We start from the raw sequence: 25,766 nt of genomic DNA, 5'->3' as shown, positions 1-25,766 counted from the left end.
AGGTGAGGCGGCCCCGCCCCGTCTCCTGGCCCGGGTGGCAGCAGGTGAGCGGCGAGTATGGCGGACTCCCAGCTGATCTGCCTGGACGACACGCACGTGAACGAGAAGGTGACCGAGGCCCAGGCCAGGTTCTACTACAGCGAGGGGCAGCGCCGGGCGCTGCAGGAGCTGGTCGCCAAAGGCGAGCCGGGCTACCGGGAGCAGCTGCAGAAGGGGCAGCTGCGGGACTTCCTCTCCAGCCGCGAGCTGCGAGCCCTGCCGGACGACTGGCGCCGCTACGATGCGCACCTGGAGGGCGGTGGGGCCGGCGGCGAAGGCGTCTCGCTGGCCTACTGGCCGGAGTGCTCCGACACGGAGGTGCCGCCGCTGGACTTGGGCTGGACGGACAAGAACTTTTACCGGGGCATCAGCCGGGTGAGTCTCTTCACCCACCCCAGGAAGGAGGAGAACGCGCCGCACCTCAAACAGGTCATTCGGGAGCTGATCCAGCAGGCACAGAGGGTAGGTGTGTCCCCTCCCCCCGCTCACTTCATCACCCCAAAGCACTGGGAGTGGGTCCTTTCCCCCTGCGGGCTGCGGCATCACGCGCTCCCACCGCCTCCTGGTGCTCCGTCTCCTGCGGAAGCGGATCTGCTCAGTGGCTTGTTTCCATTGATTTCCTCTTCTCAGAGGGCAGCAGCACTTAACTTCGCCATCCACTGAGACAATTTTCTCGCACCTCCTGTGAAGAGCGTGAATACTGCAGGAACAGGCGCTGTCCCATAGGCAGACAGAGCCTCACTGTAAAGGATTCTGAGAAGGAGCTTGAACTTGAGGGTTATCATGGATGGAAAAAGGAGAGGGGAAAACACCCCACCATCCCCACCCCAACAACAAATCGATTTTCTTTCCTTGCTGTGTCAAATAGGAGACAAAAACAACAAGGAGTCCGGTGGCACCTTAAAGACTAATGCATCTGAAGAAGTGGATTTTTACCAACACAAGCTTATGCCCAAATATATCTGTTAGTCTTTAAGGTGCCACCAGACTCCTTGTTGTTTTTGTGGATACAGACTAACACGGCTACCCCTTGATACTTGACACCATGCAAGGCAAATAGGAGACAGTTAACTATGGGCCCCCAGGATTTATAACCTACTAATGTCCTATCCAGCGTCTCATGATACTTTACTGCTAATCAAAATATAAGTTTTGCCGAAGTGACTCCATCAAGAATCTATATCCAGGACTGGATACCCCATTGTTAATGGGCAGCTGATATAAAACCCCGTTTTGTACTGTCAGTTTGAGTCAGTGGCTCAGACAATCACATATTTTGAGTCTGTTTCAATTGTCTTTCTCTCATATATAGGTAAAACTATTTAAACTCTGTAAATTTAGATAGATTCGTTTGTTGATGGATTTCTAAATCTATAGTTTAGTGGTTGAATGCTCTCTTAATCCAGTCTTGATTGCTAAACAGTTGGATTTGAGCCAATACATAGTTGTATTTATCTTTTGGGGAGAGAGAACTGTTGTTAATGACGTTCTTCTCTGCCACGAAAACAAACCAATAGGAAGATTCCAAAAGTTTGCATGGAACACGGATGTATCAAGAGTATTTCTCATGTCAGCTGAGCTGAGACTTCCAAGAAAGAGATTCTACTTAAAATGGCTTCTCTTCTTGCACAGGTTTCCATTGGTGTTGGCACTTTCAAAAGTGGCAAATGGGAAGGCTACTTGATCCCTCCCCTTCCTGCTGTTTTCTGTGGGTAATGGAAGCCATTTGTGTCTCCCCATATACACACACCTCTTGCAAAGATTTTCACTATGAAACTGCTAGGTGAGATAGGATAGGAAGCAGTTTTCTGAAAAGATTCCCTCTTCAAACTACATATTCCCCTTCTCCCCTGACCCCTTTCACTCACTTTGAATAATGAAGGCCTAATTAATTGTTCACCTGCACCTTATGTAGTCACACACCAATGCAAAGTGGCTGTGAAATGTTTTTATTCTGAGTTGGTAGCATGCACTGGGGTAAATGTCTAGACAAAGGACAGGGTGGTGAGGAATTGGGTTGTTTCAGCATCTGTGCCTGAAGGCCAAAAGTTGCTGGGAGGTTTTTTGGTTTTGCTGACTTGGAGAAACTGAAAAACCTGTGCCACTCCCAGTTGGAAGGTGATTGCATGTTAAACACCCATTGAACATTTACTGACCCTATTTAGATAAACCTGCCTGTTATACTCATGTGAGCTGACCTAGAGAGCATTGGTGTAGCCATGTTGGTCCTGAATATTAGAGACAGCAGGTGAAGTAATATTTTTTTATTGGACCACTTTCTGTTGGTGAGAGAGACACACTTTCGAGCTACACAGAGCTCCTCTTCAGGTCTGGGAAAGGTACTCAGAGTGTCACAGCTAAATACATGGTGGAACAGCTTGCTTAGATACTCTGAGAGAACCTACTTCAATACAGGGGGGAAAAAACCCTCTATCACCCCTATTTGTCACCCTCCACCCCACACTGGAACCCATATCGGGTATCATTAAACAATTACAATCCATACTCAATGGGAACCACATCCTGAAAGAAATTTTTCGCAAGTCCCCCCCCCCCCCCTTTTCTGGCCTTCTAACAACTTACCAAGCTTCTCAGAAGCAAGTTCACCACAGACCAGGACTCAAAGCACCACCAGACCTTGCCAGAACATCTGCAGGTTTTGCATCTGTTATATCTCCACCACTACAATGACCAGTACCCCCCACATCACACCTTTCAAGATCCGTGGGTCCTACATGTGTCTATCATAACGTGGTGTACCTCATGCAGTGCACTAAATGCCCCCAAAACAACTATGTGGATGAAACCAGATAATCACTATGCTCTCAAATTAACTTTTTGCACAGAAAAATGATAAAAGATTAAAATACCAATTACCCATGGGTGAACACTTTTCACAAAATTATCACTCCATATCTGACCCCTCAGTCCTTGTCCTCAAAGGAAACCTGCAAAACACCTTCAACACCAGCTATAACATAAAATATATGGCAGAATGCAGGTAAAACAGAAAGCCAGAGACGTACAATTCTCCCCCAAGGAGTTCAGTCACTAATTTAATAAATGCATTATTTGTTATAACGAGCATCATCAACATAGAAGCCTGTCCTCTGGAATGGTGGCGAAGCATGAAGAGGCATATGACTGTTTAGCATATCTGGCACGTAAATACCTTGCAATGCTGGTTACAAAAGTGCCATGCAAACACTTGTTCTCACTTTCAGGTGACGCAAATAAGAAACAGGTAGCATTATCTCCTGTAAATGTAAACAAACTTGTTTGTCTTAGCAATTGGCTGAACAAGAAGTAGGATTGAATGGAATTGTAGGCTCTAAAGTTTTACATTGTTTTGTTTTTGAGTGCAGTTATGTAACAAAACAAAACAAATCTACCTTTATAAGTTGCACTTTCACAAGAAAGAGATTGCACTACAATACTTCCAGGAGGTGAATTGCAAAATACTATTTCTTTTGTTTATCATTTTTACAGTGCACATATTTAATAAAAAATGATATAAAGTGAGCACTGTACACTTTATATTCTGTGTTGTAATTGAAATCAATATATTTGAAAATGTAGAAAAACATCCAAAAATATTTAATACATTTCAATTGGTATTCTGTTGTTTAAGAGCGCAATTAAAACTGTGATTAATTGTGATTCATTTTTTTAATCACGATTAATTTTTTTTTAGTTAATCGCATGAGTTAACTGCGATTAATCGACAGTCGTACTGTTAACAAATGGTGTTTGGACTCAGCAGCACTCCCAGGCCCCAGGGGAATGAGCTGCCCAAACAAGGAGTGTGTGTGGCAGCATAGAGTACTTGCCCTCTGGCTACAGGCTTGTACCTGCAACACTCCATTTCTGCTGGGAAGTCAGAGAACCAAGCTGGAACGTGCGCCCAGCTTTTCTGCAAAGAAGTAATCATTAGAGTCTAGTCCAGTGTTTCTCAAGTGCGTCCATGACCAGGGCCGGCTCCAGGGTTTTGGCCGCCCCAAGCAGCCAAAACAAAACAAACAAACAAACAAACAAACGCCGCGATCTGCGGCGGCAATTTGGCAGGAGGTCCTTCGCTCCCAGGCGGAGTGAGGGACCGTCCGCCGAATTGCCGCCGAATACCTGGATGTGTCGCCCCTGTCCGGAGCGGCCGCCGTAAGCACCTGCTTGAGAAGCTGGTGCCTGGAGCCGGCCCTGGCCATGACAGCCTCCTGGGCGTTGATGGAGGGTCGGGGGGGAATATCAGTCTCTTCCCCTCCCTTTCTCCCTCCCCTGTTGCTCCTGCATGCGCTGCCCTGCAGCACTTCTGGAGACAGGTGGGGCACAATGCTGCAGAAGCAAGGTGAGTTCTCGACCCACCTGCGGGGAGCGCAAGGCGCGGGGACTCGGGCTTCAGCCCTGGGGTGATTGGGCACCCCAAACCCCTTATCCCTGGCCCCACCCCGGAACCCGCACCCCCAGCCGGAGCCCTCACACCCCTGCACCCCACCTTCTGCCCCAGCCCTGAGCCCCCTCGCACACTCCAAACTTCTCAGCCCCACCCCCACCACATTAATTTTGTTATGTGCATCAATATGAAGGTGATGTTACACATCACCTTCATATTGGTGCACATAACAAAATTCATTCCGCATATGGGGGGGGAGCGGAGCGGTGGTGGCGCACTCAGGGGAGGAGGCGGAGATGGGCTGGAGCAGGGAGCGGTTCCTCTGCGCCCACCATTACTTGCTGCAGCCCTCCCCGGGCCCCCCCGCCCCAGCTCACCTCCGCTCCATCTCCTCCCACGAGCGCGCCGCAGCTCCACTTCTCCCCCCTCCCTCCCAGGCTTGCCGCGCCAATCAGCAAGCCTGGGAGGGAGGAGAAGCGGAGCTGAGCATTTATTTATTCTTTTATGTAGAGACTGGGGAAAAGCGGAGCTGTGGCGCGCTTGCAGGAGAAGGCGGAGCGGAGGTGAGCTGGGGCGGGGGGGTCCTGGGGAGGGCCGCAGCAAGTAACGGGGGGGCGCAGATGAACCGCTTGCGGTAACACAAATTCGGATATAACGAGGTAAAGCAGCCCCATCCCCCAGAGCACTGCTTTACCACGTTGTATCCGAATTCACGTTATATCAGACCGCATTATATTGGGGTAGAGGTGTACTATTAACCACAGCATGTAGTCTTACTCAGAACAGGTGTAATTGACAAGTTTGGTTAAAACTGAAGCAGCAATTGGCAGGCTATCTAACCTAGGGCTCACAATGTTGTTAATACTGGAGCTAAATCAGTGTCCACAACTGTGAGAAATCTGTAAAATGTTTCCCTATTATTAGCAGGACTGACAATGGCCAGGCATTGAGAGACTAGGAATGATATCTAGGTCCTCTGCATGATGGCACATAGCACTAACCCTCCTCCTTCCCTCCCCCCCAGCAGGTGAACTTTGGCTTCACCTTTGCACCAGGAACTCCAGCCCAGATCCTATCTGATGACAGGGCAGTCAGTGTTCTGCCACTAGCTGGCCATGTTTGGCCCCATGTCACAGAGGTGGTTGTGTGTATAGCTTATTCACTCTCTAATCACTGATCACCTGTGGCAAATACATGTAGCTAAGTATACTGGAAGCTGTCTCTCTTTTAAGAAAATGCTGTGTAATCCTCTGCTAACAGAACGGGTTTGGTGGAGCAATGGTCTTTGGCAGTGGTAAGTCCCTGTCTGTATGGTGAGGAAAAAGAGAGTCTGCCAATTCTTTGCTTCATTCTTCATGGCTGAGGATGTTGGGGGAGATTCCCAAACCTGAGCTGTCCTTTGTAGGTGACGAATCTGAGGAATTGTCACAGATTGAAGTGTCACTAGAGGAGGTTTTGGAATTAATTGATAAACTTAACAGTAACAAGTCACCGGGACCAGATGGCATTCACCCAAGAGTTCTGAAAGAACTCAAATGTGAAACTGTGGAACTATTAACTATGGTTCTTTGAAGGGGTCAACAAACATGTGGACAAGAGGGATCTAGTGGACACAGTGTACTTAGATTTCCAGAAAGCCTTTGACAAGGTCCCTCACCAAAGGCTTTTACGTAAATTAAGTTGTCATTGGATAAGAGGGAAGATCCTTTCATGGATTGAGAACTGGTTAAAGGACAGGGAACAAAGGGTAGGAATAAATGGTAAATTTTCAGAATGGAGAGGGGTAACTAGTGGTGTTCCCCAAGGGTCAGTCCTAGGACCAATCCTATTCAACTTATTCATAAATGATCTGGAGAAAGGGGTAAACATTGAGGTGGCAAAGTTTGCAGATGATACTAAACTGCGCAAGATAGTTAAGACCAAAGCAGATTGTGAAGAACTTCAAAAAGATCTCACAAAACTAAGTGATTGGGCAACAAAACGGCAAATTAAATTTAATGTGGATAAATGTAAAGTAATGCACATTGGAAAAAATAACCCCAACTACACATACAATATGATGGGGGTTAATTTAGCTACAACTAATCAGGAAAGAGATCTTGGAGTCATCATAGATAGTTCTCTGAAGATGTCCACGCAGTGTGCGGCCGCAGTCAAAAAAGCAAACAGGATGTTAGGAATCATTAAAAAAGGGATAGAGAATAAGATGGAGAATACCTTATTGCCCTTATATAAATCGATGGTACACCCACATCTTGAATACTGCGTACAGATGTGGTCTCCTCATCTCAAAAAAGATATACTGGCATTAGAAAAAGTTCAGAAAAGGGCAACTAAAATGATTAGGGGGTTGGAGTGGGTCCCATATGCAGAGAGGTTAAAGAGGCTAGGACTTTTCTGCTTGGAAAAGAGGATACTAATGGGGGATATGGTAGAGGTATATAAAATCATGAGTGGTGTGGAGAAAGTGAATAAGGAAAAATTATTTACTTGTTCCCATATTATAAAAACTAGGGGCCACCAATGAAATTAATGGGCAGCAGGTTTAAAACAAATAAAAGGAAGTTCTTCTTCACACAGCGCACAGTCAACCTGTGGAACTCCTTACCTGAGGAGGTAGTGAAGGCTAGGACTATAACAGGGTTTAAAAGAGAACTAGATAAATTCATGGACTTTAAGTCCGTTATTGGCTATTAGCCAGGATGGGTAAGGAACGGTGTCCCTAGCCTCTGTCAGAGGGTGAAGATGGATGGCAGGAGAGAGATCACTTGATCATTACCTGTTAGGTTCACTCCCTCTGGGGCACCTGGCATTGGCCACTGTTGGTAGACAGGGTACTGGGCTGGATGAACCTTTGGTCTGCCCAGTATGGCCGTTCTTATGCTGTGGCATGGTTTGGCGCATACAAGGGCAATCTCTTTCCCAGATTCAGTTTGCCTCTCTAGTGAGGATTATTTACCCTGCTGTAGTTACTACCCCTTGAAACCTGAGTTGGGCCCCTTCCAACCTTCAGCTGAAGGAAAGGGGCTCTTCTCTGCACTGAGCTGGGACCCATACTGCCTGACTGGTTTTTAAAAGAGTTTAAAATAGTTTCATGCTACCTCTGTTTAACACAATGCAGCTGGCCATTGTGAATGGCGCCCATGGAATTTAAACTTTATACAGACAACTCTGTTCCCAGCCTAGTGTAGGCAGGGGGCCTCTGACTGCCCAAGTTTACATGCCCACTGTAAATGAATGAGACTAGGAAAGCAGCAGCTTCCTGTGGTGATTCATTCACAGCCTTCCAAAGGCTGGGTAAAGTCTTTCAGGAAGAAGAGGCAAGTTGGGACTTGATATTTCTAGTGTTTTAAAAAGGGAGAACAGAGTAGGGTGTGGACCACAGAGAAAAGCCCTTTGAGATCACCTTCCTATATTGTAAAGGGTGCCAACAATCTTCTTGCTTTGTAATTACCTGTAACCACTGACTGTTCAGACTTTTGTGAGTTTAACAGCATGTTAATGTAGCTTTTTCCATTGTTTTTTATAAAGTCTGTGTTGGAAAAATGTATCCTGTTGGGCATTTAAAGTGAAAGGGGGTGGGGAGGATACTTGTAGCACCAACAAATGCAGAACTGAATGCCAAACCATCTCTGTTGTTATAAATATGAGCAGGTATGTTTGAACCCCATAGGTCAGATATAGATATGCGTTCCTTGTGAACCCAGCCCAGGTAGGAGAGTTCTCAGGGGAATCTGTGGAACTGAAAAACAAAATCCCCCTTCTCCCCACACCCTTAGTATTCTGTCTCCTCTGCCTACAATTTCTTGGGTCCCTTGTGCTGAGCAGGTGAACCTTGGTTTTCCAGGGTCTCTTCACATATAGATAAATCACTGTGAGACACACATGGTGGAGAGGTCTCACAGTGGAGATGAAAACTGGGCAGCTGGCTGTGTTGTTCTTCAAGCCTCTGATTAATATGCAAAAAGAAGAACAGGAGTACTTGTGGCACCTTAGAGACTAACAAATTTATTAGAGCATAAGCTTTCGTGGACTACAGCCCACTTCTTCGGATGCATATGAAGTGGGCTGTAGTCCACGAAAGCTTATGCTCTAATAAATTTGTTAGTCTCTAAGGTGCCACAAGTACTCCTGTTCTTCTTTTTGCGGATACAGACTAACACGGCTGTTACTCTGAAACTTGTGATTAATATGCAGCATTCCCTGGAAATGACAAGAGAGGTCCCAACAAGAACTAACAAACTCTTTCCATGTACATGTGCAGGCATTGGGAGCCATGCCATGAAGTAATGAGGTTACTAAATTGTGTTCAGGCATGTGTTTCTCTCACGCTTTAGTCTGCCTTGAGTATACTCTCTACCCAGCTGGCCTGGCACCCATACTCTTTTGTTTTATATTAGTGTGTTTGCATGTCCCCATCTCAACCCTATCTCTAATACTGTATTTTACTTGCCTCTCTTTCTGCCTGATCCTTACTTCCAGATCATTGCCGTGGTAATGGATCTGTTTACAGACCGGGACATCTTCCAGGATATTGTGGACGCAGCATACAAGCGCCGGATCCCAGTCTATATAATCCTAGATGAGGAGGGTGTGAAGTTCTTCCTGGAGATGTGCAAGTGTATGAATCTCAATAGCTTCCAGATCCAGGTAAGATATTGTGGTACAATGGAGGCCATGTCTACGCTACAGATGTTCCGCTGTAATGCCCAAGTGTAGACACTTCCTACGTCGACAAAAGGGGATTTTTTTGTCAATATAGTTCATTTTTTCAAGAAGCAGTAGCTAGGTTGACTGAAGAATTCTTTCTTCCACTTAGCCATGTTTACACTGGAGATTAGGCCAACCTAACTATGGTGTTAAGGGTGTAAAATTTTTCACGGCTCTGAATGATGTAGCCTGGTCGATTTAACTTTTCAGTATAGATCAGGCCAGAGCTTAAAAGGCCTTTGTGTATCCAGAAGGGGGCTGAGCTGCTGCAGTTCTGGGGTGGATCAGAGATTGTTTGGATGGACAACTGAGTCCCTTCTAGCTGCAATGTGCTCTGATTGGCAGAGGGGAGCTGTGGACTGGAGCCATATTGGAAAGCAGGAGAGTAAGAAAATGTTTTTTGGGGGCTGAGTGGAGCAGGAGAAGACAGAGGAATGACCTTCGAGGGGGAGCTCTGAGTAGGAAGGGGCCTGAGGAGGGTTTGTGCCTGACTGACCTAAGCATCCCTGATTGGAGAGAACTTTGTCATGGAGAATCATGTGCCTCTGGAGCAGGGATTCCAGCTGATCTAGAACCGAAAGGTCTCAGTCATTCTCTGACTCTTATTTGGGCCTGTCAATTTTGTTTGTCTGACTGTCATCTAATTCTGTCTCGTTACTTTACTGAACTCACTTCTATTATCTCAGTCAGACTGGGACTAAAGCTCCCTGCTAATTTTGTGACCCCAATATGTGTGTGAGTGTTTTTCCTGGGTGAAGGCATTGCATGGGAGGTACCCCAGAGGCTCTCCTAATGGGAGTGCCTACAGAGCTTGCCTCCAGGGTTTGTGCGTAGAGGTCACTAATTTTTGTGCATCACTGCTCAGGCCTATATGCACCAAGACGATGTCAGTTACAGTATGTTCATGTACCGGTGTCACAGAACTGGAATAAGGGTCTGAGTCTAGTCTACCTGCTGAGGATTAGTGGGTAAGCAGTAGGAAATTTTTCACATTAAAGAGAGAGACACAGAAAGATCCCCTCCATGTACATACCATAACCCGCTGTGAGGCCATGACCAGCCTGCTTTGATTCCTAGCAGGAAATCATTGGTCATTGCTCAGGGTGAAAACCAGATTTCCTTTGGTTGAAGTAATTGCAAAGCGAATTCAAATACAAAGAATATGATTTTCTGAAGCCTGAGTGTAGTGGATAAAAACAAGGCTTCTGCAACCAGAGGTTTCTAAATGGATACAAAGTGGAGGGCTGCTTCTAGCTGAGGTCTAGACTTGTCCTCTGCTTTTTTTTCCCCCAAAAAGTGTTTAACGGCTACACTCCCCTTTTATACTTAGCTTCCTGCTGCCATTGGGGGAGACTTCAATACTTGAGTTCAGCCTTATTCCCCCATGAGTGGGCTTCACTGCCAGCCTCGCAATGCAGTCAGACCTCTGTTGATCTCCTTCTCAGGGATAGTAGTTTTTACTTTCACCCAGCTAAATAGCAGGTAGCCATATCACCTTTTGCTGGGTTTCCCTCAGATGTTACAGGTTAAGCAGGATCAAGCTAGATCAGTACTTGAATGGGAGTCCTTCAAGGAACACCAGCATTCTGCAAGAAGTTGTGGTGCTAATGACTGAATAGATGGCACTTTCCCCTGTGTTCACATTGAACTAAGGTTCTGGCCTGGTAAGAGGGGGTGGTCTGCTGCTGGAAGTGCCATCTTCCAAGTGAGCTGTAACACCAAGACGTTGATTAGTTGCAATCATTAAATGACCCCATAGCACTCTGATTTTTTTAAAAACTCTTTAACTGTTCTGACCATATTTTAATTTAGGTAATTGCACTCTGCTTCAACTGGATATCGTATTCTTTCTCTTAGGGTACATTTACATTTAAACTGGGAGGTGTGATTCCTAGCTTAGGGGTTAGCACCTAAAAATAGCAATGTGTCCCCAGCAGCTCAGGCTAGTCGCCTAAGTACCTACCCAGGGAGTTGGGCGAGATTGTACTTGGGGCAGCTAACTTGAGAGGCCACCTAGGCTGCTGCCAACACACTGCTATTTTTAAGTGCTAACTTGATCAGAGCTATCATGGGTATGTCTGCACAAACTGGGAATCACACCTCCCAGCTCAAATGTAGACATACCCTTAAGCTATTTAATAGCATGGTAGTACTCCATTCTAGAGGTGAGTGCATTTCAGTGGAGGGATCCTGTTCCCTCTGTCTAGTTTATTTATCCATCTTTAAATACCCTGAGATCTTTCAAAGTAAGAGACATTCTAGAAATATAAGTTTTTGGAGGTAGTTGATGTGGTATATTCACTAAATTGCATGCTATTTGTGTTTTCTGCACATGAAGACATATAGATATATCTTTGTCTCTGCACTGTTAAAGGATATTTGTGTGATTATTTTGTTGTATCTTTCTACTCCCTCTGTGCCCATGTAAAGAGTCATTTTTAGATCACAGTAATTAAAAGAAAATCAAATTTGACTTCTGTTTACCAAAAGCAGGAATTGCAATGTGCAAATCCAGTGAAACCTCCACTTTCTAAATACTGTTGTAACACGTCTGGCTTTGTGCTCACACAGACCGCTCTCAATAGACAGATTGCTTCCTGGTAAAGAAGTCACATAACTTCTTGTACCTTTTTTGACTGATTTGAAAAAATGAGGTAATTCTGTTTGCAGATCATGGGCTACTGACTGGCATACAGCAAAATCCAGGTTGGTTAAATAGAAAAAGGTCTTCAGTGAAAAACCAGATGGATAAAAATGTTATAATAAACACCAAACAGGACACCCTGCTTCTGATGTGCTCTCCCTGACCTGCATTCAGCATCCCACACACATGACTCACTATGAGGCCTTGAGCAAGTCACTTTGACTTTTTCAGGTTCCCCATCCGTGACATAGAGTAATAATACTTATAGGGGTATTGTGATGGTTAGTTAGCTAATGTCTGCACAGCACTTCAAACATACCAAGTAGTATATGATTGCAAGTATTATGATTATTAGTCAGAATTTGTACTGACACTTCAGCATTTCTATTGAACAGATTAAATACAACAGATATGATGAACAGATTAAAAATTACATATTATATTCAGAAAACTAGGATTTTAAAAGAATTCTGGATTCCTTTGGTCACAGTAAGTTCACCTATGGCTGGAAATCCAGTCTGGGTACAGCCAGGGCCGCGTGGTTCTTTAAACATATGACATAGGTCTAATCAGCAGAGCACTTGTTTGTGTACTCAAATCTCTGTTCTTGTATGTTATGTGCAGACAGACGTCTGACACTGAAAGGCATATAGCCTTAAGTCAGCATTTTTCTAGTCTACTTAGGAATATGCCGGGGTTAGGAATTTATGTGGCCACAATGCACTGTGCTCTAGCTAGTCTCGGCTGGCAGAGTGGCTTATGGGTGACTGGGGTGGACCCAGGATTCAGAGAGTGCAAAAATGCCACTGTTGATTCACTCCCCCACCTGGGTTGGGTCTCCTGAGGCTGCAGCTCAGCATTGGGGACTGAGGATCATTTTCTTCCCTTAGATTTTGGAAGCTTTGTCCCACCTGCATTTTAGACTTCTGAGTGCTGGGACGAATAGGTGAGTGGGACAGGCAGAGTTGCAAGCACATTTTAACCTATTGGACAGGCCTACAGATTGATGGAGGAGAGATACCTGTATAGAAAATAAGTGACCAGCTGGGACAGACGGCAGAAGTACATTCTGTCTTGGATTATCCCTTCGGCAACCTTTCTGAATTCTGTTGGCCAATGTGAAATAAGCTCTAGCATGGGATGAGGTGAGATGAGATGACTGGGGTGGTGGTGCCTGGAGATGGGGGATTATCTGATTATCTATATGCACGATTTGTTGTGATTTGTTTTTTCACCTTCCTGTTAGAACATTCGTGTACGTTTTGTGACGGGAGTTGGGTTCTATATGCCATCAGGGAAGATCAAAGGCATCTTGGCCTCCCGGTTCCTGATGGTGGATGGTGAACAAGTGGCCACTGGGTCCTACAGGTGGGTCACTCACCCAGGACATACCCCTGTTCTTTGTATAAGGTCTACCCCATGCTTTACCTAGGAGAGGTAGGGAGCAGTCTCCTTTTTTTATTCCCTAACAGTTGTCCAGTCCATTTCCTAGATAGGCTGCTGTGTCCAGTTGAGCTCTTTGTAGAAGTCTGATGTGCGAGAGAGAACACAGAACTGACTTTTGGAGGATAGAGTATCTCTATGTCAACAGAACGTTCCACTGAATGAGAGAATTCCTCCTCCTCACCAACCAAAGGCCAAATGGGATTCCCCAGCATCCACTTTGGCCAGTTTGCTATCTAGAAGAGGTTAGCTGGGCAGTATTGAGAGCCCTCCTGCCAATTCAGCAACAGCAGGTTGTGTGGTTACCATTGTCCTTGTCCAGATGGGGGAACTGTACTTTAAGGTCACACAGCTTTCTCTACCAGATTTTTCCATCTGTACAATAAAGAACAGACTTAAAAATTATATACCATGCCACTCCAGTATCAAGTCAGATACTCGTCACATCGTTGCAGTGCCATGTGTTTCTGAATGCTGAGAGTTCAGAGGTGGTCATTTGGGGGTTGGAGAGGTGTCAGGTCTCCCTATCTCCATGCAAAAATCTAACAGTGGCTTCTCTCTGCCAGTTTCACTTGGAGCTCATCCCACATCGACAGAAACATCCTCCTGTTGTTGACGGGACAGAATGTGGAGATGTTTGACATAGAGTTTCGTGAGCTCTACGCCATCTCCGAGGAGGTCAATCTCTACAAGGAGCTGAACATTGCTAGCCCTTTTCATTCAGGAGCTGGGATATCGGAGTTTCGCTCCTCCACTGTGTCTCGTAAGGTGATCAACCCCAAGTATGGTCTGGTGACAGGGGCTGCCCCTGGTGAAATGTTCTGGGCTTCGCGCCAGAGGCAGGAGGCACAGGAGAAACTGGAAAAGAATGAGGAGGAAAGTGAGTCAAAGAAGCGGCTGAATCAGTTTCTGAATGACTTGATCACGGTGGAGCAGGTGCTACCAGAAATTCTGCCACCTCTCGAGAACTTGGGGAGAGTGAACCGGAGTCCCCAGAGATTGTTCTCCTTCTTCCATCGGGATCCGAAACGTAAATCCAAATCCAGGGAGTCCATTCATGACACCAAGAAGGATGAGGAGGCTGGCAGTTCTGTTGCCAACGGGGAAGCCAACTCCAAGCAGGGTAAGAGGTTTGGCAGCGAGTTTTTCAGCAGGAAAGCTAAACGGCCCCCAGTCATGAACACTGAGGCCAATTCTTTTGCCAGTGGGGGAATCTCAGGCGAAGAGTTTGAGATTGTGAAGACGACAGGTGAGGACCTGATCAGCTTCAGCCCTGTCAGCATTCGGAGTAGTGCGGGCACCTCAGGTAAACCTCCTCCACCACGGTTCCCCTGGGCTCCCCCAGTCCAGGAATGTAAGGGCAGCTCCAACCATTTCTTTTCCTCTCTGCCTTAAAATGACAAGGAGAGCAACTGAGGCCAATGAAACAAAATCATCTTGCAGGCATTTTTAAAGGGAAATTTTGTGAAACTCACACTTCTCATGTGACTTCCTCTGATGGTCTCGAGGTGGGGAGGGTGAATCTCTTTCTCATTCCCCACCTCCCCATGTAAAAAGGTTCCAGGCACAGGTACTTTGCTTCCCGGCTGAAGCAGCATTAGTAGTTCACAGCCCTCCTAGATGCTAGCAGAGAACCCTGTTGTACTTCAGGGACCCTACTGGCAGCGCACAGTTGCACAGACAGGTTTTAGATGTCTCCTACCAGCTAACCTACTCAGCTTTACTTGACTGGATATAGAGTTACTATGACAAGGTCATGGTGGGAGGGAATACAGAGTGGGGGAATCCTACATAATCTACTCCTTCTCCATCCCCCCCCAATCAAACATTGGGGAGATCATCATGGAATTAGAACCTAGGGACTTATCACAACATAGCCATGATCAGTGCTTGCGACATGTCCTTTAGTGGCTTTGTCCAGGTTAGGTTTCAGTGACTCAAGTGAATTCAGAACTGGCAAATCCCCTTCACACACTAGTTCCTGAAAGGTTTAGATGTTGACATACTGGAACAAACCTATAGACTTTCCAGGCTAGTCTCCCTCTTTGACAGTGACCCATGCTGGATGCTGTGGAGAGAGTTGCAAAACCAGAACACCTCATATAGCAGGGGAATAAATTAAGTTAGGGCAGTGGTCCCCAAACTTTTTCGGTCACCCCCACCCCCTGTTACCCAGTCTGCCCACCCGCCCTCCCCCATGGTTGGGGCTGGGGCCGGGAGCGGGGCTGGAGCCACGGGTCGGGGGCTGCAATTGAGGGCAGAGTCCCAGGCACTGCCGCACCCCCTGAACATTCCTCTTTGCCCCCCCAAGGGTTGCACCCTACACTTTGGGGATCCCTGCTTTAGGGGAGTAATTTCTTCCTGACCCATCTTAATCAGGGATCATTCTATGCCCAAAAGAATGTGAAATGGGACATTTGGCGTGGGGGAAGAGGGGAGATTTGATAAGCCTGAAACTGCCATTTTTGAAAAATGGAGAGAGACTTAAGAAAATGAGGAGGGTATTGGGGAGAAAGATGAGATTAAAAAATAGTCATCAGTTGGATTCTTAGAAATATTTCTGCCTCACGAGAGAGATTTAAATCCCAAAGCTACTTAAAACAGATTGAAACAAGATGTGAATAGTCTAGTCTGGACCACAATAGATTCATTTTGGAGGGCACCCTTAGAATTTGGGAAGTTGGGAGTGAGCCCCCCCCTCCCCCCCTCCCCCATCTCAAGTGACTGCATATTCTCTGCACAGCTAGTATATGTTAGGTACTCTGCTGGTCCCCTTCCACGGAGGAAGGAAATCTATAGATTTATTGGAATCAGATGGGTTGACCTAAGGGCTTGCAGTACCCTCTAGTGACAAAACTAGAGAACTGTTGAGTCTGTTTTCCCACCTGTCTCTCTAAAGAGGCAATTCAAAGTGATAGAGACCCCATATTTCTAACCCCTGACTCTAGCTGTTGCCTTTCTAGGGCATGAGCTGTGTCTTCCTATCAGTACTGTAAGCCAGTGGTTCCAACCACGGGCACGTGTACCCTGGGGGTACTCAGAGGTTTTCAGGGGGTACATCAACTTATCAAGATATTTGCCTAGTTTTACAATAGGCTACATAAAAAGTCAGTGCAAACTAAAATTTCATACAGACAATGACTTGTTTATACTGCTGTATAGACTATACACTGAAATGTAAGTACAAGATTTATATTCCAATTCATTTATTTTATAATTATATGGTAAAAATTAGAACATAAGCAATTTTTCAGTAATAGTGTGGCTGTGACACTTTCGTATTTTTATGTCTGATTTTGTAAGCAAGTAATTTTTAAGTGAATTGAAACTTAGGGGTACGCAAGACGAATCTGACTCCTGAAAGGGGTACAGTAGTCTGGAAAGGTTGAGAACCACTGCTGTAAGTCACCTACCACAATTTGGGGTAGTATATGAATGATGAGATGGTAAAAAGAAAACTCACTCGAAGTTTGTACTTAGTATCAATTTATAAAGTAAATGCAGCAAAAATCTTAGAAATCTCAAGTCAGCAGTGAACTTGGTGATCATGTGAGCGGCCTACATTTTGAGTTTGTGGGGGGAGATGAGTAGGGCAGTCACCCTGGGTACAAACTTCCAAGTAGCATTGTGCTGCTGGGCTTTTTTTACCTCTGCTATGATTGGCTGGCCTTTTTTGGGCAGGCAGGGAGTGGGTGGCAAAATAGCTAGGGTCACTTCTGCATGTGGGTCTCTTATTTAGGTTTATACAAATACTAAAGAGGTGCTGGTTCAAAAGTGTAGGTGACCTGACACCACAACAATGGGTGCAAGTGGATCTAAGAGAGTCTGAATATAAGGGTGGAGGAGGGATATAACTTAAACATTGCCTTAGAATTTGGATCACAGTCTCTGCCCCAAGATGCTTATAGTCAAAGAGCTTGATCTTGCAACCTTCTCTAATCAATGTAGCTACTCCAAGAGTAAGGTTCAGGCCCCAAGGTAACACTTGAGAAGTGGGGACTAGGGGAAAAGAGGAGAACAAGGTTTACATTAATAAGATCATGTGGTTTCTTTGTTAGTAACATGCTGCTTGAGGGTTTAATAAAACTTCTTAGGCATGGATGTGGAGTGGCATTTGTGCTTCAAGAAAATGTGAGGCACTTCTTACTACTCAGATAATTTTGGGACTGGCTTCATTTTAAAACTCCAAGCTTGGCTCAATGTAGGCCTAAGTGAGGAATGCTGCAGTGCTATGTTTGAGGCGGCAGGGGAAGGTTGGAATACAACAGGTGCTTTGAATGCAGTTATCCAAAGCTTCATACTTTGAATTAGATGTGTATATATTTTTTTTAAAGATTCATGCAAGCATGTATTAACCCTTTGGGCTTACCTGTGCACACATCCTCTAAAGCAAGGATCTCAAACTGGGGGTCGGGACCCCTCTGGGCGTCGCAAGGTTATTACGTCGGGGGGTCGGGAGCTGTCAGCCTCCATCCTAAACCCCGCTTTGCCTCCAGCATTTATAATGGTGTTAAATATATAGAAAAGTGTTTTTAATTTATAAGGGAGGGGGTCGCATTCAGTGGCTAGCTATGTGAAAGGGGTCACCCGTACAAAAGTTTGATAACCACTGCTCTAAAGTCACTATTAATTATATTTAACTATAGAGACACATGACCTCGTATAAATACATAGAAAGACCAGATTCCCATTGCTTGTGCTGATCACTATCTGAGAGAAACTGTCCTGGCCTCTAGCAGTCTATGTGACTCAGGCTCAATCAATAGTAAGAGAAGACAGCGAAGAAGGGACAGAAGTAAGCTTTGTGGTAGGGCTTGAAAAATCTTACTGGCTGTTTACATTCCAGAAGACTATATCAGAATTAGATACAGCCAGAGTTAGATACAAAGCGTGTGGGTTATAGAGGTCTCACCAGTGAAGACTGGGGGTAATGCCCTGATCAGAAGCCTGGCCGCCACTTACTGGGATTTCTGCTAGGGCGATGTTCCAATTTATAGTGCTTGAGAACTCCATTTTTAATAAATGTGTTATCCCTGGATCTTGAGCAGCCTCCCCCACCGGCATCTTCTATGTTGAACGAAATACATCTAGTGTAGCTATCCGCTGCCTAAGGGAGATGGGATAACTTTACAAGTATGTATTAAAGGGTACAGACATCAGGGAGGAGTGGGAAAGAAGGAAACTGTTGAGGGTGGTGGCCAAGGGATGATTAGGAATAATGGGATGAAACACAGAACATGACTATTTAGGCTAGATATCACACTTAACTGTGGGATTATTACACCCCAGATTTGTGTCTCAAGAAAAGTTTTGGAAGGCCCATCACTCTGGACATTTGAAACTAGAGTGAGTAAAGCACTACAGAACGTATTGTAGGGACTAAGGCTATTCTGCTCAGGTGGACAAGCTGACCCAGTAGCCTTTTTTCATCTCTAACTCTTTGGAAGTGTCCCAAGCAAGCAGTGACCAGGTCTGGCCTTTCTTGCCTTCTGTGAGCTGAGGAGTCCATATTTCAGGCTGTCATGCCTACAGACCAGGAAATAGAGCTAATTTCTCTAGTCATTATAAAGCTTTATCACCTTTTGTTTCTGGAGTCTGCCTTTTTTTTTTTGGGTGTCTTCTGATTTCACAGTTAGAAAGTGAGATGGTTCCCCCTTCTCCTTCCCCCCCACAAGAGGGGTGAATGTGGGTCTAAAACAAGCAATATAATGAGGGAGAGTTGAAAGTTGTGTGCTGAAAGTTTTTATAAAAATCTTTTTTTATTATTATTATTACAGGTAAAATGAACCCAAACTCTCTCACAGGGGATAAAACCAAACAGTCAGCCTGTGTGATGTCTTGATCTGGAAGGAATGTCAGGAGAATTGAAGACCCCAAAAGAGCATTTGATGGAACGTATGACTTCTTACCCATTTAAAACCTGCAGACTTGTTCTCAGACAAATGGTCTTTCAAACCATTGTAATGTCGAGGATGCAGCTTGCACCTCCAGTGAAAGCACACGTGTTGCACAAAGCATAAAAATGTGGGTGCTTCCTATATAAGGATTAGCGGTGAAAGTGTTAATGTCAATATTTAACTGTGATAATTGAAACTCGGAGCTAAGCCCCATTGAGATGAATGCAGGGGAGCTTTCCACTTCTTAATGCAGCTATTTCAATCTATCTAGCTACAGACTCAAAAGGACAGCATTGCATCATTTGGGAGAAAATTGTGAAATCTGCAGATCATGTGGATTTTCCTTTTCCATGGATTTCTATAGATTTCTGTTATCAGCAGAGACCGGTAGAAGATTCAGTGGATGAAGAACGTGGATTTGGTTGGAAGAGACCAGGGGGTTAGTATGCTAGCTCTTCACTTCATGTCAACTGAGCTGAATGATTTGGTAATAATTTCCCCTAAGGAGAAGACAAGGTTTGGAATATAAGGGAATGCTTCAGACCAAGATCGAGGTGCGTGTGGAGTCCCAGACCTGGGATAGCAAGGAGTGCTGCAAGATTATACAGGACCACAAGAGATGAATCATAAAATCAGTTTAATCATTAATTCCGTGCTCTTGATCTTAATGGAAAGTGAGTAGGTAAAGGGACACGTCTTGAAGGCTGAAAAGACAAGGGGAGATGGGTGAAAGTTTTAAACGTCTGGCTTACTTTCCATTTTTAGTTAACCTCCCACTTCCAAATAGAGGTTCCCATCCCATAAATATATGGAGACACCAGTTATTGTGCACACCCCCATTGGATTCATTCAGTATTTGGACTAGCTTTTTGTCCTGACGTGTTTGAGTGAATTTTTGCAGGCAGATCACCACAATATGCTGCCTTCAACAAACCCTCAGTGATTTGTAAGAAAAATACATCATAATGGTAAATAACCACCTAAATATAAATAATATATTTGTACTAACACGTTATTGAACACAGCAAAGGAAATATGATTTCTTTAATGAAAATGAACAAAGTTCAGCACACATTCCAGTTGTACTTGGAATTTGTAGCAAAGAACACCCACCCAGAAATAAACTATCCCAAATATTCTGCTGGGTCTTTGATCACTGTGATTGTATGATGAGGGAGTTTCCTGCAATTGATAAAATCTGATCAATTGAACATAAGAACGGCCATATTGGGTCAGACCAATTGTCCATCTAGCCCAGTATCCTGTCTTCCAAGAGTGGCCAATGCCAGGTGCTCCAGAGGGAATGAACAGAGCAGGTAATAATCAAGTGATCCATTCCCTGTCGCTCATTCCCAGCTTTTGGTAAACAGAGGCTAGGGACACCATCCCAGCCCACCCTGGCTAATAGGCATTGATGGACCTATCCTCCATGAATTTATCTAGTTCTTTTTGAACCCTATTATGGTCTTGGCCTTCATAACATCCTCTGTCAAGGAGTTCCACAGGTTGACTGTGCGTTGTGTGAAGAAATACTTCCTTTTGTTTGTTTTAAACCTGCTGCCTATTAACTTCATTTGGTGACCCCTAGTTCTTGTGTTATGAGAAGGAGTAAATAACACTTCCTTATTTACTTTCTCCATACCAGTCATGATTTTATAGACCTCAATCATACCTCCCCCCCCTTTAGTCGTCTCTTTTCCAAGCTGAAAAGTCCCAGTCTTATTAATCTCTCTTCATATGGAAGCCATTCCATACCCCTCATTGCGTCCTGTCCACAGCCAATGCCCTGCCTGGAAGTTGCTCATTGTAGCAGATTTCTTCCTATCACCAGGTCTGGGTCTCAAATACCATGATGGTGGATTTTGTATAAGAACATGAATGGAATTCTCTGTCTCTCCCTACTTTTATTTATAGGGACAGCAAACAGTCATGAGCTGCTACAATAAGCATGTGCAGTATATTTAATATCAATGACAAGTGAACTGCTTCTACTGCTGAACATGCTCACAAGAACCTCACTTGACCTTAAGCTGGCCATGGTATCTTTCCTTCATTCTACTAGGTATGCTCACCCCAATGTAAGTTGACAAAGTGATTGCCAGTCAGTATAGCCAGCCTGGGAACAGACGGTACCCCTACAACTGGTTCAACCAACTCTAACCTAACAGCAGCTCTTTATAAAGCTTCCCCTCCTCAGTAACACAGCACAGGTAGCAGTTTACACCATCACTTAAACACATGAATAACTTCATACATGAGTAGTGCCACTCAATTAAGCAGGGCTACTCACATATGTGAGTATTTCCAGTATTTAACATGGCTTGCTCCTTCTAAACTGAGGTGGCTTAGTTTGTCTTGGTTCTATTATCTTCCTCTTTGTTTGGAGATTTTTCTCTTTTTACTTGTATTTGTTTAACTTCAATCTCTGATAAAGTAATTAAGTTAACCATGGCCAGGATTGCTTTTCATACACTTTCTAATTGGTCAGACGATTGTCTGATTTCAAGCCTCTGGTGCTTCCCTATTCTCTGTGACCAAGTATTGTTTTTTAAAATGTGGTTTAATAAATACACTAGCTAATTCACCAAACAACAAGATGATTTAAATAGTCTTGTATCGGGTTTTGATCAATATATTTTAAAGGTCTTCATTACTATCCACATATCTTTTTCTTATTTTTCTAATTAAGAGAGACTTAAAAGGAAATCAATACCTCAGCCATTCCTTTGCTGTTAATGTCATTCCTGCCTCGGTTATTAATGGACTGAATTTCTCTTTGGTATTACTTGATATAAAAACCCTTATTTCCGTTAATCTCACTGGCTAACATAAACTTGATCATCTTGTTTTACTGTACTTATTTTTCCCTGCAGATCTTGTCTGAGTGTCCATTTTTGTTTTGTCACACCCAGCTGCCACATACAATTTTTTGGTCTGTTTTTCTTCCAATTTTTAGTAGCCTCAGGAATTAGTTTTATGCCTTATCTCTGGAGTCTGATAGGACTCTTCAGCCTTATTATACAAAACTAGATTTTAATAATATTTATTAGATTTCTTAATTTACACTAAACTTGCTGTCTTGCACTCTAATGCCGCATCTTCTGAACCCATTCCTTAACAATGTCAGTGGAACATTTCTGGGATGCAGACAGCCCAGCAGATCCAGGCGATCTTCTCTCAAATGCAGAGCTGAATGTTTTAGCACGCCAGGTTCCTTACTTCTACACTGCAGATAAGTCTGGTTGTTCCCATAGCAATAGGTCTGTGCATGGGTGAGATAATCATGATTTATTCTGACCAGCCGTATTCACTGTGGTTCTCAAAGTGCTTGGGGAATTCAGGGCCTGCAACTTGTGAAATGGACCCTTGCCCCTCTGATGGATAAAATGTAGTTGGGAGGTGGGACGGGGACATGTGCAAAGATAGTCAGCACCTCGTTAAGGGAGGGCAAGATGGCAGCAGTTCTCAATTAACCTAGGTTGGGCTCTTGCTGGACAAGCCATCTTTTGATGCTGATATTGCCAATTAGAACCATGTGTCTAACCTTCCTTTTTGGGAAGATTACTTAAGAAGATTGTGAGGAAGCAACTCTAGCACTTTTTGGCCCCGGTCAATCCAGTGAGAGTGCCTCAACTTTGGAACTTGCTTCCCCTTTGGTCCAGCAGAGCCAGAGTTCACTGATCTTCCTGGCACATCATGAAGCCTATCTTTATCCACAGACTTTTGCTATAGGATAACAAAGTTGGGGCTCTCTTTTCTGGGAGAGACTGAGTCCTTTGGTTGACATTGTGCCAATTTATTGTACTTATTTGTGTCTTTAATGTGTACATGTGCCAAGGAATCATGAAAGATGCATTTTATGAGTCAAATAAACAAATTCCTAACATGTTCCATTCAGGTAGTTTGTGTTCTTTGGTGTTGCTTTATTTATTCTCACAATTTCAATAACTTCCTTTCTATACATAAGTTGATTAAAGCTGGGTTGTTTTTTAGTTTGTTTGGTTTTGTCCCCACCTCCTTCCCCCCGGTCACAGCTACTTTCTTGGATCACATTTTATACAAACCCCACAACATCCTCCAAACTCTGCACTGCAGGAGAAAGAGCAGCTGTGTGAGTATCTGATAAAACTATACTGTTGTGTATTCTTGTACATAAGTTGTACAGGTAGCCATTATAACTACGTATATGAATTGTGCATTAGTGCCTCCAAGGTGTGCAGATATCTGGAATAGCCACGCAGCTTCCCATGTGGTGTTCTGCCTAAGGCAAGTGAGAATCCACTGTGAGCATGTACCCTGTCGTGTGTTACTGTCAGCACAAACCTGGTGTTGAAATCAGAAATTTGTTTCCAGGAATTTTTTTTAGAGTCTAACCTTATTCCCAGAGGATTCTCTCTTCCTCCCCTCACTGCCCCTTTGTTAGAGATTAGACTTGCCTTCTGTGCAATATAGGAAGATCTTTGACAGATGTTTGGCTGTATTTGTTAATGGATGTCTGAGCAGTTAAAATTCCCTATGAGTACAGTCCCCTGTGGTTTCGAGTACCTTGAGAGTTGCTCCATAATTTTTTCATTCTCGCTCTCTTCCAGTTGGGTAGGCTGTAGCAGATGCCCACTTCAGGTGTTTTCATTTTTCACGCTGCTCTCTTCGTGGCTGAATTGTATCTTGCTGCTGTTGTAAATACTCTTGACAAAGTGCTATCCTTTCTTCCCTCTTCATCTCTCCTATGTAATTTGTACCCATCAATAATGACATTTAATGTGAGAGTCAATCACCCCCCATTGCCTTTCAGCTATTCACACTAGATCATAATTGCTGACGTTTAAGTAACTCTTCAACTTTTCTTCCTCACGAAATACTCTTTTTTTTTGTGTACATGAAATACGCTTTTTATTCCTGATTACGTTTTGCGATGATTCTATCGCCTGTCTGACTTCTGTATGTTGAAGGACATGAAAAACTACTTAAGATAGGAAAGGGAGGAGCTTTTGCTTATCTGTGTTTTCAAGCCTGCTTAGCAATCATTGCCAGTTCACAGCTTGGGAGGTGTGCAACCCTTATGTCTAAATGGCAGTAGCCTCATCCAGTTTCCTTGTTATGGAGAGCATATCAATGCTCCATGAACCCCAAACCATCTATATCTACTAGCAGCGCAGCCCTCCGTTGGTTTCCATTGTCAGTTTTCTTCACTTGCACTCTCCTCAGCGAGAATCTCGAAGAAAACCAATAATATTGACCTAGTCTTTCCTTTTCTTCCTCGATCCCGAATACCATTCTTGGATTTTTTTCCCCCAAATTTCCTTAAACTTTTGGTAGGTGTTCTTATGTAATCAGTGAGCATTCCAGGAGTTAATGACCTGTTCGTGTCACAAGATCCTATTTGTCCTCAGTCTGCAGAGGAATGCAGGACTATTCCATAGTGAGAGGTTTGGGAAAGGCTGGATCAGAGGTGGTAGGAGGCATGGGATGGAGACACCTACAGCTGTAGCCACAGGGCCTTTGTGCCTGCAGCCAGGCTGGGAAACATTTTACCTAACTCTTAGCACAGCTCTAACTTCTGATCTTTGTCTTAAGTTACAGATGTTTCTCTCTTTCTTCTGTTTCCTTTCCCCTCTGCACCCTACACATCTTTAGTAGTGGCTCCTCATGGTCCTTGCCCTTTCATAGGGAAAAAAGGCACTTTCTACCAGAGGGCTGTATACCATTATTGAATGCAGATTTAGAGAGAGGATAGAAATTGCCTATTATGGGCTGAATGGATATTGCTCTAGTTCCTGGCCCCATCAAAACTGAGTACCCATTACCAAAGGGATAGAGTCTCCTTCAATCAGTTTAATAGCCATGACAGAGGGAGGACTAACATCATGGTTCTGTTGCTCCCTGTTCTGCCAGGGGCCTAGTACCTACGGTTATAAAATGGTCAGACCAGCACTCCCGCTTGCAGAGTAGAATGAGAGACTCGGCCTGGAATAATTCAACTTACACTAGATCATAAGAGTGAACGTTCTTTTGGAACAATCCATATCAGAAAGTCTTTTTACACTGTGAGCCAGAATACAGATTGACTACCGTTAGGTAAAGTGTCCTAGTTCACGCCTTCCCCCAAATAATACAAATAAATAATGCCTATTTCTCATATAGCACGTCTCAGTAATAGGTCTCACAGTGCTTCACAATCTCTTAATGTAGTTATCCTCCAACAGCCCTATGATGTAGGGAAGCATTATTACCCTAATTTGACAGATGGTGAACTGGAGCAGAGAGGTTCAGAAGTGACTTGCCTAAAGTCTCACAGGAAGTCCGCAGCAGGCAGGAAATTGAAGCTCGGTCTCCCATGTCTTTAGGCCAGTGCCCTAACCCTTGAACGAGCCTTCCTCCAAGAGGTGGGAAAGTTCCAACATACAGGGCAGGAGGCAACTTGCGACATGTCAGAGCCAGCCCCAACACTAAACAAAATTAATTCAGGATGTGTGTGTGTGCCAAAAAGGGGGGTGGGATAAGTGCATCAACCATGTGGGTCAGCAGAGTTGGTGGCAATCTGAGTCACACACTTGGTTCATTTAGTAAACTTCAGAAAACTAACCCTATGCGTGGGTGTTATTTGTGGCTAGATTAAGCTGGTGGTATCTCAGATTCCTACAGGATA

General features: G+C 44.4%; 1 protein-coding gene across 2 annotated transcripts; it reads left to right on the top strand.

The window, feature by feature from the left end:
- FAM83F (family with sequence similarity 83 member F) lies at nucleotides 1–23,013 on the top strand. Of its 2 annotated transcripts, none has more exons than XM_054031180.1 (5): nucleotides 1–501; nucleotides 8,909–9,076; nucleotides 13,027–13,148; nucleotides 13,790–14,529; nucleotides 19,001–23,013. In XM_054031180.1, exons 1-5 carry the CDS (start codon nucleotides 58–60, stop codon nucleotides 19,063–19,065), a joined length of 1,539 nt encoding a protein of 512 aa, XP_053887155.1. In that variant the 5' UTR covers nucleotides 1–57; the 3' UTR covers nucleotides 19,066–23,013. The 2 variants fall into 2 exon arrangements, with proteins under 2 accessions (XP_053887155.1, XP_053887161.1); XM_054031186.1 differs by having other exon boundaries at nucleotides 2–501; nucleotides 13,790–14,346.
- Nucleotides 23,014–25,766: the final 2,753 nt, after the last annotated feature.

The sequence above is a fragment of the Malaclemys terrapin genome, chromosome 1, assembly GCF_027887155.1.
Source record: "Malaclemys terrapin pileata isolate rMalTer1 chromosome 1, rMalTer1.hap1, whole genome shotgun sequence".
NCBI lineage: Eukaryota > Metazoa > Chordata > Testudines > Emydidae > Malaclemys > Malaclemys terrapin.
This window is presented reverse-complemented; position numbering and strand designations above follow the sequence as displayed.